This window comes from Pan troglodytes, chromosome 16, assembly GCF_028858775.2.
Source record: "Pan troglodytes isolate AG18354 chromosome 16, NHGRI_mPanTro3-v2.0_pri, whole genome shotgun sequence".
In the NCBI taxonomy this organism is placed as follows: Eukaryota; Metazoa; Chordata; class Mammalia; order Primates; family Hominidae; genus Pan; species Pan troglodytes.
In genome coordinates, this window is record NC_072414.2 from 36,376,299 (window position 1) to 36,394,263 (window position 17,965).

At 39.3% G+C, this 17,965-nt stretch overlaps 1 protein-coding gene across 2 annotated transcripts in view; it reads left to right on the forward strand.

The window, feature by feature from the left end:
- The window catches only part of GOLM2 (golgi membrane protein 2), a 126,538-nt gene extending 110,024 nt beyond the window's left edge, over window positions 1–16,514 (forward strand). The window contains exons 9-10 of one of the 2 annotated variants that reach the window (XM_009428964.5): window positions 3,619–3,786; window positions 14,094–16,514. In XM_009428964.5, the coding sequence (XP_009427239.1) occupies window positions 3,619–3,786; window positions 14,094–14,164 (239 nt within the window). In that variant the 3' untranslated portion in view covers window positions 14,165–16,514. The remainder of the gene's footprint in view (window positions 1–3,618; window positions 3,787–14,093) is intronic. The other variant, XM_016928132.4, reaches the window with a different exon arrangement.
- Window positions 16,515–17,965: the final 1,451 nt, after the last annotated feature.

The following is a 17,965-nucleotide window of genomic DNA, read 5'->3' on the forward strand; positions in this document are numbered from 1 at the left end:
TTGATTGGCAACTCTGTGTAAGTTGGTTCTGTGTTTTTCAACTTTTGTTGTCTGTGAAATGTTGGAAGCCCAGTATTAAAGGTTAGCTATAAATATTTCTCCAAACGTGATAATTCTGTATATATAATAGCACAGATCACTGTTTAACAAAGGGCAATTGTGTCATTATTCATTCTTGTTGATATTTTTATTATCTGAGTATCTATGTAATTATAGTATTAAAATTTTGACTTAATTTAGGCTAGTCAGATCATCAAACACCTAAAAAAAGGAAATTTTAAATTGTTCTGTTGGAATATTATAACAGGTACAAGTGGGACATTTCTTTATTCCATGTCTGACAATATTAGTAAATGATATATATTTTTTAGTACCTTGTCTTAGCCTAATGTTTTGAGTCTTCTGTATTTCATAACTCTGATTTAAAAATGAAGGCCGAGCGTGGTGCCTCACACCTATAATCCCAGCACTTTGGGAGGCCGAGGCGGGCGGATCACCTGAGGTCAGGAGTTCAAGACCAGCCTGGCCAACATGGTGAAATCCTGTCTGTACTAAAAACACAAAAATTAGCCGGGCATGGTGGTAGGCGCCTGTAATCCCAGCTACTCAGGGGGCTGAAGCAGGAGAATTGCTTGAACCCAGGAGGTGGAGGTTGCGGTGAGCTGATATCGGGCCACTGCACTCCAGCCACTCAGTCTCAAAAAGAAAAAAAAAAGAAAAAGAAAATATAGATTTCTGTAAATCTCTTTTTACTGCCTATATTGACATCATTTATTTTATTATTCAAAAAGAAAGATAATAAAGCCCATCAAAGTGTTTGATTTATAATTAGGAGACACTGTTTTCTTACAAATAGCCTACCTATTCTCTTGTATGTTTCTTTTCTCTAACTCTGTTTCATCAACTTTTCTATTTATTTATTTATTTATTTATTTATTGTACATATCCAAGCTTATACTAGAATAGTTTTAAGATGAATTCATGCTCTTTTTGTTGGCCCCAGTTACTCCAGTTACTTCAGTCTCCTGTTGTCCCCAAACCCTCCCTTCTTTTTTTTTTCTTTGAGACAGAGTTTGGCTTTTGTTGCCCAGGCTGGAGTGCAATGGCTCAATCTCAGTGAGCCGCAACCTCCGCCTCCCGGGTTCAAGCGATTCTCCTGCCTCAGCCTCCCAAGTAGCTGGATTACAGGCATGTGCCACCATGCCTGCCTAATTTTGTATTTTTAGCAGACACAGGGTTTCTCCATGTTGGTCAGGCTGGTCTTGAACTCCCAACCTCAGGCAATCTGCCCGCCTTGCCTTTTTTTTTTTTTTTTTTTTTTTTTTTAAGTCTTGCTCTGTCACCCAGGCTGGAGTACAGTGGCGCAATCTCAGCTCCCTGCAAGCTCTGCCTCCTGGGTTCACACCATTCTCCTGCCTCAGCCTCCCGAGTAGCTGGGACTACAGGTGCCTGCCACCACACCGGGCTAATTTTTTGTATTTTTAGTAGAGATGGGGTTTCACCATGTTAGCCAGGATGGTCTTGATCTCCTGACCTTCTGATCGCCCGCCTTGGCCTCCCAAAGTGCTGGGATTACGGGTGTGAGCCACCATGCCTGGCCACACCCGCCCTTCTTTAAAAGCCTCTGTAAGTGCAATTTGTTCTTTAACGATTTTTCCTGATGGACTCTTTACCCAACAATTAGAAATACATTGGCTTGATGATGTGATGAACCATCTGTAGAATTGACCAGTACCCCCAGAATTCTATTTGTACTTAACCTTTCTTTCCAAGCAAAGGAAGCTGTTTATTTTTTTTCCTGAGTGTTCCATTGCAATGTAAATTTTATTTATTTATTTATCTATTTATTTATCTTCAGAGATAGAGTCTTGCTGTTGCCTAGGCTGGGGTGCAGTGGCACAATCTTAGCTCACTATAACCTCAAACTCCTGACCTCAAATGATCCTCCTGCATTAGCCTCCCAAGTAGATGAGACTACAGACCCCTGGCTAATTTTTTTTTTTTTTTAAGAGACGAGGTCTCACTCTGTCACCCAGGCTGAAGTACAGTGGCAATATCCTAACTCACTGTAGCCTTGGACTCCTGGGCTTAAGCAATCCTCCTACCTCAGCCTCCTGAGTAGCTGAGACTATAGGTGTGGACCACCATACCCAGCTAATTTTTGTATTTTTTGTAGAGATGTTACCCAGGCTGGTCTCAAACTCCTGGGCGTAAGCAGTCCTCCCACCTTGGCCTCCCAAAGTACTGCTATGACAGGCATATGCCACTGCACCCAGCCTGCAATGTAAATTTTTGAAATATATTTTTAAAAATTTAGACCTATCACAGAAAGTTGTTAAATTTCTAAGTCTTAAAGTCTTGCATTATTAGGAAGTTAATTTTATGGATTAAAATAAATCTACTTTTATGCTAAGTTAAACTTAATGTCTAAGTATAGTTTTAGTTGTATTGCATTTCTAAATCAGATCCTAGTGTGCCTAACATTTTTATTTTCAATGTCTAATTGTTGAATAGTTTTCTACAGTAGGTATTATGTCTATTTATCTTCTTGATTTCTTTTTTTGTTTTTTTTTTTTTTGAGATGGAGTCTCACTTTTGTCACTCAGGCTGGAGTGCAATGGTGTGATCTCGGATCACTGCAACCTCTGCCTCCTGGGCTCAAGCAATTCTCCTGCCTCAGCCTCCTGTGTAGCTGGGATTACAGGCATCTGCCACCACGCCTGGCTAATTTCTGTATTTTTAGTAGAGATGGGGTTTCACCATGTTTGCCAGGCTGGTCTCGAACTACTGACCTCAGGTGATCTGCCCACCTCAGCCTCCCAAAGTGCTGGGATTACAGGTGTGAGCCACTGCACCGGGCCTGTCTTCTTGATTTCTAATGGTTATGAATGTGTATAATATACTGGCCTGTTATAGGTCAGTTTTCTTAAGATTCCATTGTCTTTTTAAAAATCTGTCTTAGGAAATGAGAAGAGATACACCAGAATTACTTGGGATTTTTTTTTTTTAAACCACTAGGGATTCTGATGGCTTACCTTCTTTGTCATCCCTTTTTGGAAATCCAAAATGCACACCACCATACCCAGTTAATTTTTGTATTTTTTGTAGAGAAAGGGTTTTGCCATGTTGCCCAGGCTGGTCTCAAACTCTTGAGCTCAAGCGATCCACCTACCTCAGCCTCCCAAAGTTCTGGGATTACAAGTGTGGGCCACTGCACCAGGCCTAGATTTTCAAATTTTAAATATGTATCATATCTAGTAATAAAATAATTTATTCTCCTAAAGTGTTAATTTAGTCATACTTATATTAGAGAAGTCATTGGTTATTAGGAAAACATTCCTAAAAATGGTGCCCATTTCTTTAAGAAATCATTCAAATCTTAAGTGGCAAGCACTAAAATTAACACAAAAGAGAAATTCTTAATAAAAATTACATATTTTCAGAGTCTTCCCTCTTATATACTTTTGTCTTGGATAACCTTCACAAAATGTATCCTTTTATATCCAGTACCCCAAAAGTTGCCAGCTTTCACTTGTTTACTTTCTGGTCTGCCTTCAGTATAGATTCCTTCTTTTCTTCTCTCTTTACTCTTGAATTAATCCTCTACCTACTTCACAGGCCGATTCTTTGATGAAAATGAATCCCCTGTTGATCCGCAGCATGGCTCTAAACTGGCGGATTATAATGGGGATGATGGTAACGTAGGTGAGTATGAGGCAGACAAGCAGGCTGAACTGGCTTACAATGAGGAAGAAGATGGTGATGGTGGAGAGGAAGACGTCCAAGGTGAGCGTGGGCCTGGCCTCCATGCTATAACCATGAAACCCACCTCTAAGTTTTTTGGTTGAATTTGTGTAGAATTTCCCCCACTTATTAGTGGCAGTGTAACCTAAATTTTTTGTTTTTTCTTTGTGACGGAATTTCGCTTTTGTTGCCCAGGCTGGAGTCCAATGGTGCGATCTCGGCTCACCGCAACCTCCACCTCCCGGGTTCAAGCGATTCTCCTGCCTCAGCCTCCCAAGTAGCTGGGATTACAGGCATGCACCACCACGCCTGGCTAATTTTGTATATTTAGTAGAGACGGGGTTTCTCCATGTTGGTCAGGCTGGTCTCAAACTCCCGACCTCAGGTGATCTGCTCACCTCAGGCTCCCAAAGTGCTGGGATTACAGGCATGAGCCACTGTGCCCAGCCAACCTCAGTATTAATACAAAGAGGTTCTGTGCAGTTTTTCAGTTTTATTTTGAAAACTTTTATAATAGTGGAATTTGTAAATCTGTAAATTATTTTAATTTTTAAAAATTTTGGTTATCTTATGTGTATTATTGATACAGCTATGATTTAAAACTTAGAATCTTCAGAAATTTTAGAATTAAATTGTTTAAAATGACTCTAGACTTTACCTAAGGCAAATGCTTCTACAAAATACACTTTTCCAATTTCTTATCTAAAAACATTTTGTTATTTCAGGTACAAATATTGCCCAGGTAGCTTTTTCGTTATAAGGAAAGCCACAAAGGGAATGGTTTTCTCCACACTGAAGATAAGATTATTTCACCACTGACATAGCAGAGGAAGGCTATTTTTGAATTTTTTCTGAGAGGCTTAAAATTTATATTTAACAATCAATATGTGAAGAGTTGTTTTATATTTATTACACAGATTCAACATATTTTTCTTATTCACTGTGTTACTTCTGCTGAGCATTTAACTTAGTGAAAGTTCAGAATCTACCTGTGTGCATGCAGCCCTACCCATGCATGCATATCAGAGTGTTTTACTCTATTACAAGTTTTTAGGCTAGTTTTCTGCCTGCTTATCTTGTTTAGTAGTATTTGTGGAGCTATTTCTCTTTTCTATAAAAGTTGATTGTGACCTTAGTGTGTGATACATTACATTTTTATGTGATGCATGGAAATTTTTCATCATAACATGCTTTGATTTCTTCCTTAGCTGTTTTTAAAGTAATTAAATTTTTATTTAGGCTCATGACAAGCATTGTTTTTATAAAACCCGGAAGAAAATGTAGTTGTTCTAGAAAATTATATGGTTTGTAGAAAAAAGGGAAACTAGAGACTGACTTTTACCTAGGCACTGTTTTCATAGTTCATTTTAGTTTAGGAAAATTATGATTATTGGGGATAGAAAAGAGATTCATATGTGCTAGGAGTTATATAAGGTTATATTTATAAGAATTTTTCAAACACTTTTTGGTAATATTGATATTGATATAAATATAACCTTACAATATTATGTACTTTTTCTATAATCTCATCCTTTTTTCATAAATTTTATCATTTTTTCTCATTGCTTTTGTGATTTGTTTGGATTATATTTATTTGCAATTATTTATAACGTTTTAAGGCTTTTTCATGCATGTATATCATATCACCAATTAGATTGTAAGCTCTTGGAGGGCAGGAATTTTTATTTATTTTGCCTTCCATTTTGTTTGTATCCTTTTCTACCTTTATACCCACCCCCCACAGTACTTTGCACATCACCCACCCGCCACAGTACTTTGCACATTGTCTTTAACTGATAATTGCATGCTTTTCTCGTTGAGCATTTATTCTTATAACTGTGACTAGGGTAATAACTCTTTAACTTCTGGTATTACAAGCTTGCTTGGTTTACACTTTCAATATTCTCTAATTTTTGTAAGGGCTTTTTCATCTCATTGGATAATTTTGAGGTTTTTATTATAGTGGTTTATCTCAATCTTTGTTGTCAATCATTTCTTATATTTTTGTCTATCTTAAAGTTGATAATTGTCAGAAAATTTTGATTTAATATTTGTATGGGTTTCAATCTATTGTAAGTAGATTTATTTTCAGTGCCTTCTCTCTCCCTTTCTTGTACTCTTCTCCTTCTTCCTCCCCTGGTTCTTACTGCCACCTTCTACTTAAGTCCCCAAGACCCTCATGTTGCCCTCCCATTCCTTTCACAAGAAAATAAATTCACCGATACTAAGGAATATAAGGAAATGACAAAAGATGATGTCCTCAGTGAAGTAGAGAAGGGGCTGTTACATTTTTGGATTTCCCTATTTGCAAGTTAATCTTACGTGAGCTGAGTGTTGCCATTTAACATTTCTTGTCTCATTCTGGCATTCTCTAGATGATAGTGGCAGGATAGGGCACCTACAAAGGGGACCAAGAACAAAAAGATGCAGGAACATCAGCTCCAACAAATAAAGAGGGATAAGTTTGGGTGAACTGACTAAAAAGGAATACTGAGGAGACCTAAATAATTGTTAACATGTTTCCAGGGATTCTTTTTTTTAATTGAGACAGAGTCTTGCTCTGTCACCCAGGCTCAAGCTGAATCTTCCTGTTGTAGAGTTGATTTTTGTGTGGTTTTTTTTTTTTTTTTTTTTTTTTTTGAGACGGAGTCTCACTCTGTCACCCAGGCTGGAGTGCAGTGGCGCGATCTCAGCTCACTGCAACCTCTGTTTCCTAGGTTCAAGCGATTCTCCTGCCTCAGCCTCCCGAGTAGCTGAGACTACAGCCGTGCACCACCACGTCCAGCTAAGTTTTGTATTTTCAGTAGAGATGGGGGTTTCACCATGTTGGTCAGGCTGGTCTCGAACTCCTGACCTCAAGTGATCCACCCGCCTCAGCCTCCCAAAGTGCTGGGATTACAGGCATGAGCCACCACACCTGGCCATCCAGGGATTCTTTAGGTATATTATTAACTGTCCAAAAAGTAGGGAGAGGTAATTATGGCTGTTCCCTAATTTATCAACAAGTTGGATTCCAAATGTTCATTACTTTGCCAATGTGGAAATAATGGTTGGGTTCCCAGTATGGTTTGCACTTGTAGCCAAAGCAGGCAGAACATAGAGTAGAAAAAAACATTAGTCAGCCAGGCGCAGTGGCTCACACCTGTAATCCCAGAACTTTGGGAGGCCGAGGCAGGCGGATCACCTGAGGTCAGGATTTCGAGACCAGCCTGGCCAACCTCTCTACTAAAAAATACAAAAATTAGCTGGGCGTGGTGGCAGGCGCCTGTAGTCCCAGCTACTTGGGAGGCTGAGGCAGGAGAATTGCTTGAACCCGGGAGGCAGACGTGTGGTAAGCCGAGATTGCACCATTGCACTCCAGCCTAGGTAGCAGAACGAGACTCTGTCTCAAAAAAAGAAAGAAAAAAAGAAAAAAACATTAGTCTAGAATCAAGAGATAGTCTGTGTATTGCTTTTCAAGTCACTTAAACTCTCTGGGCCACAATTTTTTCATCTGTATGAAGACTGCTGAATTAGAATAAATGATCTTTCTCGGTTTTAAAATTCTGTGGCCACATTCAAGTTGGAATCATTATATATAACACAAGTATTATGAGAAAATATGTTTCAGATTTCAGGATGTCTGAAACAGATCTATTCCCAAATCCATGAAAGAAAGTAGAAACTTTATTGCCACTATTGTGACTCTACAGCGAAAGATAACAAAAAATGAAGCACACACTTAATGTTCAATCAATAGGGGCTCTTCTCTGCTCTCTAGTAGTAGGAGTAGTTTCTTAAGTTGTGAGGTCCCTAGCATTAGAGATTCCAGCTGCAGGATAAGATTCTGGCTTCACCTAAGTATACTTTGGCTTTGGTCTCCAAAATTGTGTATTATGAATTGAGGCTTTGGCAGCATATCTGCCAGTAGGGAGCTGAAGCATTCCAGCCTTATATCTGATACCTGTTCATTTCATATTAATCATTGGGGTCAGCACTACTTGTAGAGTGTTTTGTAGAATTGAGGCCTATTTTTCCTGTGTTTACAATTATTTATATATATAATTATATATATAAATTATATATAAACAATATATAAAATATATTCTATTTTAATAAAAATGTTTGCATATTTATAATATATTTATATAGATATATAAATGGTTATATATTTATAATACATTTCTATTATATATTTATAACATATTTCTATTATATATATTTATATTTATATATTTAATATATTTATATTATATATTTATAATATATTTATATTATATATTTATATATATATATTTTTTGGAGACAGGGTGTCCCTCTGTCACCCAGGCTGGAGTGCAGTGGCATGATCATGGCTTACTGCAGCCTCGACCTCCTGGGGTCAAGTGATCCTCCCACCTCAGCCTCCTGAGTATCTGGGACTACAGGCATGCACCACCACGGCTGGCTAGTTTTTTGTATTTTTTGTAGTGGCAGGATTTAGCCATGTTTCCCATGTTTCCCAGGCTGGTCTTAAACTCCTGGACTCAAGCAATCAGGCCACCTCGGTCTCCCAAAGTGTTCGGATTATAGGCATGAGCCGCTGCACCTGGCTCCTCACTGGCTTTTTGCCCCGAATTCTTGCTTTTTTTTTAAATTTTTTTTATTTTCTAAGATGGGGTCTTGCTATATTGCCCAGGCTGGTTTCAAACTCCTGAGCTCAAGCTATCCATTTCCCTCAGCCTCCCAAAGTGTTGGGATCACAGGCGTGAGCCACTGCACCCAGGCGATAGAGCTTTCTTTCTTTTATCTTTTTTTTTTTTTTTTTTTTTTTTTTGTCTCCCAGGCTGGAGTACAATGGCGTAATCTCAGCTCACTGCAACCTCCCCCTCCCAGGTTCAAGCAATTCTCTTGCCTCAGCCTCCTGAGTAGCTGGGATTACAGGCGTCCACCATCACGTCCAGCTGATTTTTGTATTTTTACAAGAGACAGGGTTTCACCATGTTGGCCAGGCTGGTCTTGAACTCCTGACCTCATGATCTGCCCACCTCAGCCTCCCAAAGTGCTGGGATTACAGGCGTGAGCAACCACACCCAGCCATGGTAGCGCTTTCTTTAATGGAGGTGGCCTTTCTTGACTTCAGAGGGAATTTAGGAATTGTTTAATAAACTATGGATATCTTTAAAATATTCCTTTAATATTCATTTTACCTTGATGAACTATTTAATATTTTGCTGCTTCCTAAAAGGAACTAAAATATTAGTTCTTATAATTATATTTAGTGGTTATCTGTTATTCTACATTAGATTTGGTTAGGTGATTTCATAATCATGTACTACTGCTTTACAGATAAATGCAAAGAGGTTGTTGGTAGAAACTTGAATTCTGGGTAGAATAGCTACACTGAATATGAACTCCAGTTAATTTAAAAGTCCTGTGAAATTCTGAAAACAATGTGAAGATACCATATTAAAATTTTGCTAACAGGTATAAATTAACAAAAAAAACTTCATATTTATTGAGGACATTGCAAGTAATGACTGCCTTCATGTATATTATTTTGAGGTAGGAAACACAGTTGTTATCTCTATTTTCCTGAGAAGATAATTACAGGTCCAAATAATTTTAGGAACTAGATCATGTTTGTTAAGTACGTGAGCTGGGAGTACATTTGTTTTTCTGTTCGTAGACATTTGCTCTTATCCTGATTTCGCTTTTTATTTGTTCACTTAAAAATTCCAAAAAGGGCCAGGCGCGGTGGTTCACTCCTGTAATCCCAGCATTTTGGGAGGCCAAGGAGGGCAGATCACACCCTCCTGGCTAAGATGGTGAAACCCCGTCTCTACTAAAAATACAAAAAAAATTCAGCCGGGAGTGGCGGCGGGAGCCTGTAGTCCCAGCTACTGGGAAGCCTGAGGCAGGAGAATGGTGTGAACCTAGGAGGCGGAGCTTGCAGTGAGCCGAGATCGCCTACTGCACTCCAGCCTGGGCAACAGAGCGAGACTACGTCTCAAAACAAACAAGCAAGCAAACAAACAAATCCCAAAAAGGACGGGCACGGTGGCTCATGCCTGTAATCCCAGCACTTTGGGAGGCTGAGGCAGCTGGATCACGAGGTCAGGAGATCGAGACCATCTTGGCTAACAAGGTGAAACCCCATCTCTACTCTCTACTAAAAATACAAAAAATTAGCCGGGCGTGATGGCGGGCACCCGTAGTCCCAGCTACTCGGGAGGCTGAGGCAGGAGAATGGCGTGAACCCGGGAGGCGGAGCTTGCAGTGAGCCAAGATCGCGCCACTGCACTCCAGCTTGGGCGACAGAGCAAGACTCCGTCTCAAAAAAAAAAAAAGCCCAAAAAGTGGCTGGGCGCGGTGGGTCATGCCTGTAATCTAGCACTTTGGGAGGCCCAGGCGGGTGGATCGCCTGAGGTCAGGAGTTCGAGACCAGTCTGGCCAACATGGGGAAAACCTGTTTCTACTAAAAATACAAAAAAATTAGCTGGGCGTGATGGCGGGCCCCTGTAATCTCAGCAACTCGGGAGGCTGCGGCAGGAGAATTGCTGGAACCTGGCGGAGGTTGCAGTGAGCCGAGATCTCGCCATTGCACTAACAGGCTCGGCTACAACAGCAAGACTCCCTCTCAAAAAAAAAAAAAAAAAAAAAAAAAAAAAAAAAAAATGCCGGGCGCTGTGCCTCACGCCTGTAATACCAGCACTTTGGGAGGCCGAGCCAGGTGTATCACGAGGTCAGGAGTTCGAGACCAGCCTAACCAACATGGTGAAACCCCGTCTCTACTAAAAAAAAAAAAAAAATACAAAAATTATCCGGGCATGGTGGCGCACGCCTGTAATCCCAGCTACACAAGAGGCTGAGGCAGGAGAATCGCTTGAACCCGGGAGGCGGAGGTTGCAATGAGCCGAATTCGTGCCACTGCACTCCAGCCTGGGCAACAGAGCAAGACTTCGTCTAAAAAAAAAAAAAAATCCCAAAAAGTAAAGACACCTTTTCCTTTCAATAACTTTCCTATTAAATTTCTAGAAAATTATCCACTGCTACATGATGATTAAGTCTTATCTTAATTTAATCATTATATTAAAGTCCTAAAAGATGTGTTTATAGCCATAAGGTGAGGTTCTATAATGTGGATCCTAAGGAGAGCTTTCTGGAGAGATACCTGTGATTATTTTCCCTTTTAAAAACAAAGATAGGCTGGGCGCGGTGTCTCATGCCTGTAATCCCAGCACTTTGGGAGGCCGAGGCGGGCGGATTATGAGGTCAGAAGTTCGAGACCATCCTGGCTAACACGGTGAAACCCCGTCTCTACTAAAAAAATACAAAAAAATTAGCTGGGCGTGGTGGCGGGCGCCTGTACTCGGGAGGCTGAGGCAGCAGAATGGCGCGAACCTGGGAGGCGGAGCTTGCAGTGAGCTGAGATCGCGCCACTGCGCTCCAGCCTGGGCGACACAATGAGACTCCGTCTCAAAAATATATATATAATTTTTTTTAAGTAAAGAGTTCATTGATAAGAAATTGATTAGCATGTATATAAAGTAAAAGTGTGAAATGGATATAATTTCAGGCTTTAACACATATTAAGACAGATTTGGGATTATCATACCTAGTGGATTATACTATTTAAAGATAGATCATTTGTTAAGAATATGGGGTAGGCTGGGTGCAGTGGTCACAGCTGTAATTCCAGCACTTCGGGAGGCTAAGGTGGGCAGATCGCTTGAACCCAGGAGTTTAAGGCCAGCTTGGGCAACATGGTGAAACCCTGTCTCTACAAAAAAAAAAAAAAAAGGAAAAATTAGCTGGGCATGTGGTGTGTGCCTGTAGTCCCAGCTACTCAGAAAGTTGAGGTGGGAGGATCCCTTGAGCCCTGGGAAGTCGAGGCTGCAGTGAGCCGAGATTGTGCCACTGTACTCCAACCTGAGTGATGGGACTGAGACCGTCTCAAAAAAAAAAAAAAAAAAAGTGCAAAATGGTTACCTAAAATTTTAGAAATGAAAATTTCTGTAAGTTTAACAGGAAAGTTGTTGAAAAAGAAAATTGGTTTGTTTGACTTTTTTTTTTTTTTTTTTTTTTTTTTTTTTTTGAGATAGGGTTTAACTCTGTTACCCAGGCTGGAGTGCAGTGGTGTGATCTCTGCTTACTGCAACCTCCACCTCCCAGGCTCAAGCAATCCTCCTACCTCAGCCTCCTGAGTAGCTGGGACTACAGGTACACACAACCATGCCTGGCTAAATTTTGTATTTTTAGTAGAGACTGGGTTTCAGCATGTTGCCCAGGCTGGTCTCAAACTCCTGAGCTCAAGTGATCTGCCTGCCTCTGCCTCCCAAAGTGCTGGGATTGCAAGCTTGGACAACCATGCCTGGCCTGTTTTGCATTTTTGAAAGAAGAAAGTTTTAGAGTGTTAAAACCTCTCATACCTAAAGTAATAGTTTTTAGAAAACTATAGTATACATATGAATTTAGATTCCAATGTATAACTTTCTTTAAATTATATTAACAAAAATTAAGCTATTGGGTAATAGTATGTGACCCAGAATGTAAGAAAAGTGATTTTTTAAGTCTGCAGAGAAGCCAAAAGATATCATAAAAATCCATGTACTCTACGCCAGGCGCGGTGGCTTATGCCTGTAATCCCAGCACTTTGGGCGGCTGAGGCAGGTAGATCACAAGGCCAGGAGTTTGAGACCAGCCTGGCCAACATGGTGAAACTAAAAATACAAAAATTAGCTGGGTGCGGTGGCAAGCGCCTTTAGTCCCAGCCACTCAGGAGGCTGAGGCAGGAGATTCCCTTGAACCCAGGAGACAGAGGTTGCATTGAGCTGAGATCATGCCACTGCACTCCAGCCTGGGCGACAGAATGAGACTGCATCCCAAAAAAAAAAAAAAAAATCTATGTACTCCAAAGGGACTCTCCAAGGCTCTCATCAAAATACGTTTCATTCTTGTTCTAATATAATTTTAATACTCTTGGCTGAGGCCGGTGGATCACTTGAGCCCAGGAGTTCCAGACTAGCCTGGACAAATGGCAAAACCCTGTCTTTACAAAAAATACAAAATGTAGCCTAGTGTGGTGGCGTGCACCTGTGGTCCCAGCTACCTGGGAGGTTGAGGTGGGAGGATTACTTGAGGCCGGGAGGTTGAGACTGCAAGTGAGCCATGATAATACCACTACACTTGAGCCTGGCCAACAGAGCAAGATTCTGTCTCAGAAAAACAAACAAACAAACAAACAAACAAAAAAACCTCTTCAGCAGTCTCATTTCAAAACCTGTAATTTGCAGCAAAATTAGAAAAGAAGAATTGCTATTGGCAGGTAAATTGACAAGAAGGCAAAGTGACAACTCATAGCCAAGAAAGAGCCAGAAAAATCTGTAATAGCCAAATAAATCAAACTCCATAGCACTATTTGGAGTAATTTAATACAGCCACTCAAAGAGGCTTTGACGATTTTATTAACAGTAATCTTTTTTTTCTGTTTAGTTAATAAAAGGTTAAATTTTGGTTGTTATACCCCATTTAGGAAGCCAAGAGGAAGCTACTTTTGCAGAGACGTAAAGAAATTCACTAAAATGTTAAATGTTGGGATTATGAGTGACTTTTATTTTTCTGTCTTTTATAATTTTTAAAATACTAATATTGGATACTTTTATAATTTAGAAAAAAAATCGATGTTTAAAAGCCTGAAAATGTGTACAGAAATGTTTCTACCAAAGCTTTAATTTAAAGGACTAAATATCATCTATATAGAAATAATATATTTAGGCTGGGCACTGTGGCTCAAGCCTGTAATCCCAGCACTTTAGGAGGCCGAGGTGGGCAGATCACCTGCGGTGAAGAGTTTGAGACCAGCCTGGCCAACATGGTAAAACCCCGTCTCTACTAAAAATACAGAAATTAGCCAGGCATGGTGACAGGTGCCTGTAGTGCCAGCTACTTGGGAGGCTGAGGTAGGAGAATCACTTGATCCTGGGAGACAGAGGTTGCAGTGAGCCAAGATCGCACCACTGCACTCCAGCCTAGGCAACGGAGTGAGAGTCCGTCTCAAAAAAAAAAAAAAGACTACATTTATATAAAAATATTAACTCCTCAATATTTGTGCGTTCCTAAAGTTTTACTAGTTATGTCTATCTGGCTCTATTTCTGCTTGTCTGTCATCTATGTCTATTTTCTAAAGATTTATTAAAATTAATCTTGCAAAATAGTTCCACATACTTTTCACTCTTTAGCCAAGCAACTAACAAATAGAACACTATTTGTACTAGGTGTAAAATAACAAGCAGGAAACTACCTTAAGGCTATGAAAAACTGAGACATTAATTGGATTTCTGCAGTGATTTAAAAAATAATATGTTGATACAAAATTATTTTACTTACAGATGATGAAGAACGAGAGCTTCAAATGGATCCTGCAGACTATGGAAAGCAACATTTCAATGATGTCCTTTAAGTCCTAAAGGAACGCTTCAGAAAACCTAAAGTGCTGTAAAATGAAATCATTCTACTTTGTCCTTTCTGACTTTTGTTGTAAAGACGAATTGTATCAGTTGTAAAGATACATTGAGATAGAATTAAGGAAAAACTTTAATGAAGGAATGTACCCATGTACATATGTGAACTTTTTCATATTGTATTATCAAGGTATAGACTTTTTTGGTTATGATACAGTTAAGCCAAAAACAGCTAATCTTTGCATCTAAAGCAAACTAATGTATATTTCACATTTTATTGAGCCAACTTATTTCCACAAATAGATAAACAGGACAAAATGGTTGTACAGGTTATATGTGGCATAGCATAACCACAGTAAGAAGAGAACAGATATTCAGCAGAAAACTTTTTATACTCTAATTCTTTTTTTTTTTCTTTTTGAGACAGAGTTTTAGTCTTGTTTCCCAGGCTGGAGTGCAATGGCACAATCTTGGCTCACTGCAACCTCCGCCTCCTGGGTTCAGGCAATTTTCCTGCCTCAGCCTCCCAAGTAGCTGGGATTACAGGCACCCACCACCATGCCCAGCTAATTTTTGTATTTTTAATAGAGAGCTAATAATTGTATATTTAATAAAGACGGGTTTCACCATGTTGGCCAGGCTGGTCTTGAACTCCTGACCTCAGGTGATCCTCCTGCATTGGCCTCCCAAAGTGCTGGAACTCCAGGCATGAGCCACTGCGCCCAGTCTACACACTAATTCTTGTTAGCCCAACAGCTGTTCCGTTCTATCTACCCCTCATTTCACGCTCAAGGAGTCATACCTAGAATAGTTACACACAAGAGGGAAACTGGAAGCCAAACACTGTACAGTATTGTGTACAAAGTCACCTCCCTACTCCTTTTATTTTACATGAGTGCTGATGTGTTTTGGCAGATGAGCTTTCAGCTGAGGCCTGATGGAAATTGAGATAACCTGCAAAGACATAACAGTATTTATGAGTTATATCTTAGTTCTTGAAATTGTGGAATGCATGATTGACAATATATTTTTAATTTTTATTTTTTCAAGTAATACCAGTACTGTTTAACTGTAGCCAGAACTGGCTAAAATTTTTATATTTTCAGAGTTGAAGTTGGTGAAGACATTCATGATTTAAACACCAGATCCTGAAAGGGGTTAAATCTACTTTGAAATGAATCTGCAATCAGTATTTCAAAGCTTTTCTGGTAATTTTAGGGATCTTATTTGATTAGACTTTTTCAGAAGTACTAAATAAGGAATTTTAACAGGTTTTTATTAATGCACAAATAAATAGAAGTACAGTGAGGTCTATAGCCATTTTATTAAAATAGCTTAAAAGTTTGTAAAAAAATGAATCTTTGTAATTACTTAATATGTTAGTTAAGAACCCGTCAAGCTTATATTTGCTAGACTTACAAATTATTTTAAATGCATTTATCTTTTTTGACACTATTCAGTGGAATGTGTAAGCTAGCTAATTCTTGTTTTCTGATTTAAAGCACTTTTAAATCTTATCCTGCCCCCTAAAAACAAAAGGTTTTGATCACAGGGGGAAATTTAAGATTGTTAACCCTATTTTTCAGAAGGGCTACTGTTAATTGCACATAAACATGAAATGTGTTTTCCCCTGTGTACTAACACATTCTAGGCAAAATTCAAACTTATAGTGGTAAAGAAACAGGTTGTTCACTTGTTGAGGTGCAAAAATTCTTAAGACTTCTGTTTGAAATTGCTCAATGACTAGGAAAAGATGTAGTAGTTTACTAAAATTGTTTTTCCACCATATCAAATTAAACAATTCATGCCTTTATAGGGTCAGGCCTACAATGAATAGGTATGGTGGTTCACAGAATTTTAAAATAGAGTTAAAGGGAAGTGATGTACATTTCGGGGGCATTAGGGTAGGGAGATGAATCAAAAAATACCCCTAGTAATGCTTTATATTTTAATACTGCAAAAGCTTTACAAATGGAAACCATGCAATTACCTGCCTTAGTTCTTTTGTCATAAAAACAATCACTTGGTTGGTTGTATTGTAGCTATTACTTATACAGCAACATTTCTTCAATTAGCAGTCTAGACATTTTATAAACAGAAATCTTGGACCAATTGATAATATTTCTGACTGTATTAATATTTTAGTGCTATAAAATACTATGTGAATCTCTTAAAAATCTGACATTTTACAGTCTGTATTAGACATACTGTTTTTATAATGTTTTACTTCTGCCTTAAGATTTAGGTTTTTTAAATGTATTTTTGCCCTGAATTAAGTGTTAATTTGATGGAAACTCTGCTTTTAAAATCATCATTTACTGGGTTCTAATAAATTAAAAATTAAACTTGTTTCACTGTTTTGCTGATTCTAATACATACACAAACATCACACCCATGATGTAAATACATTTTAACACTAAAATCTGAGTAAGTTTAGCACTCATTTTAAGTTAAGCTAAACTAAAAAACCAAATTTTTTTTTTTAAACGGAGTCTCACTCTGTTGCCCAGGCTGGAGTGCAGTGGCGCATCTCGGCTCACTGCAACCTCTGTCTCCCGGATTCAAGCAATTCTCCTGCCTCAGCCTCCCAAGTAGCTGGGATTACAGGCACGTGCCACCACACCTGGCTAATTTTTGTATTTTTGGTAGAGACAGGGTTTCACCATGTTGGCCAGGCTGGTCTCGAACTCCTGACCTCAGGTGATCCACCTGCCTCGACCTCCCAAAGTGCTGGGATTACAGGCATGAGCTACCATACCCATCCTGAAAACCAAATATTTTTACACCAGGGCTCTTTACTGTAGGTCTAGTTTATTCAACAAATATTGAATGCCTATTATGTGCCCAGCATTGTTCTAGATATTAAGATAAGCGGATAAGATAGACAAGGTCTCTGTTCGCATGGAGCGTACATTCAAGTGGGGGCAGTCAGATAATACACAAGTAAACAAATGAACAAGATAACTTTAAATAGTGTTAAAGAGCTATTAAAAATAAAAGTTCTGGCTGGGCGCAGTGGCTCACTCCTATAATCCCAGCACTTTGGGAGGCTGAGGCGGGCAGATCACCAGGTCAAGAGTTCGAGACCAGCCTGACCAACATGGTGAAACCGTGTCTCTACTAAAAAGACAGAAATTAGCTGGAGGTGGTGGCGTGCGCCTGTAATCCCAGCTACTCAGGAGGCTGAGGCAGGAGAATCGCTTGAACCCGGGAGGCGAAGGTCACAGTAAGCCAAGATCACCACTGCACTCCAGCCTGGGTGACAGAGCAAGACTCTGTCTCAAATCAATCAATGAATGAATGAATGTTCTAAGGTTCCAAACAATTAGATTTTACTGAACTAAAACATTACAGTTATTTGGCTGGAATGGAATATGCAAGGGAGAGAGAAATGAGGCTGAAGTAGTATGGAGGGGTCAAGATAGGGAGAGCCTTGTAAGTTTAGGTATTGCTACTGACCCATAAATAAAATGAAGCAAATCTACATGGAAAGATGATTTTAGAAGAAAAGTGAATATGACTTCAAAATCATTTCTAAAATATGACACAGTTTGAAGAAATCTTAAGATTGTGTCTTTTGGGCTTCTCATTCCTGTAATCATGTAACAACAAAATTTGCTTGAATATGAGGACAGAGAATTTGTTTTTAAAAAAAGCAACAACAAGACAGGTGTGGTGGCTCACGCCTGTAATCCCAGCACTTTGGGAGGCTGAGGCAGGCAGATCACAAGGTCAGGAGTTCGAGACCAGCCTGGCCAACGTGGTGAAACCCTGTCTCTATTAAAAAAACACAAAAATTA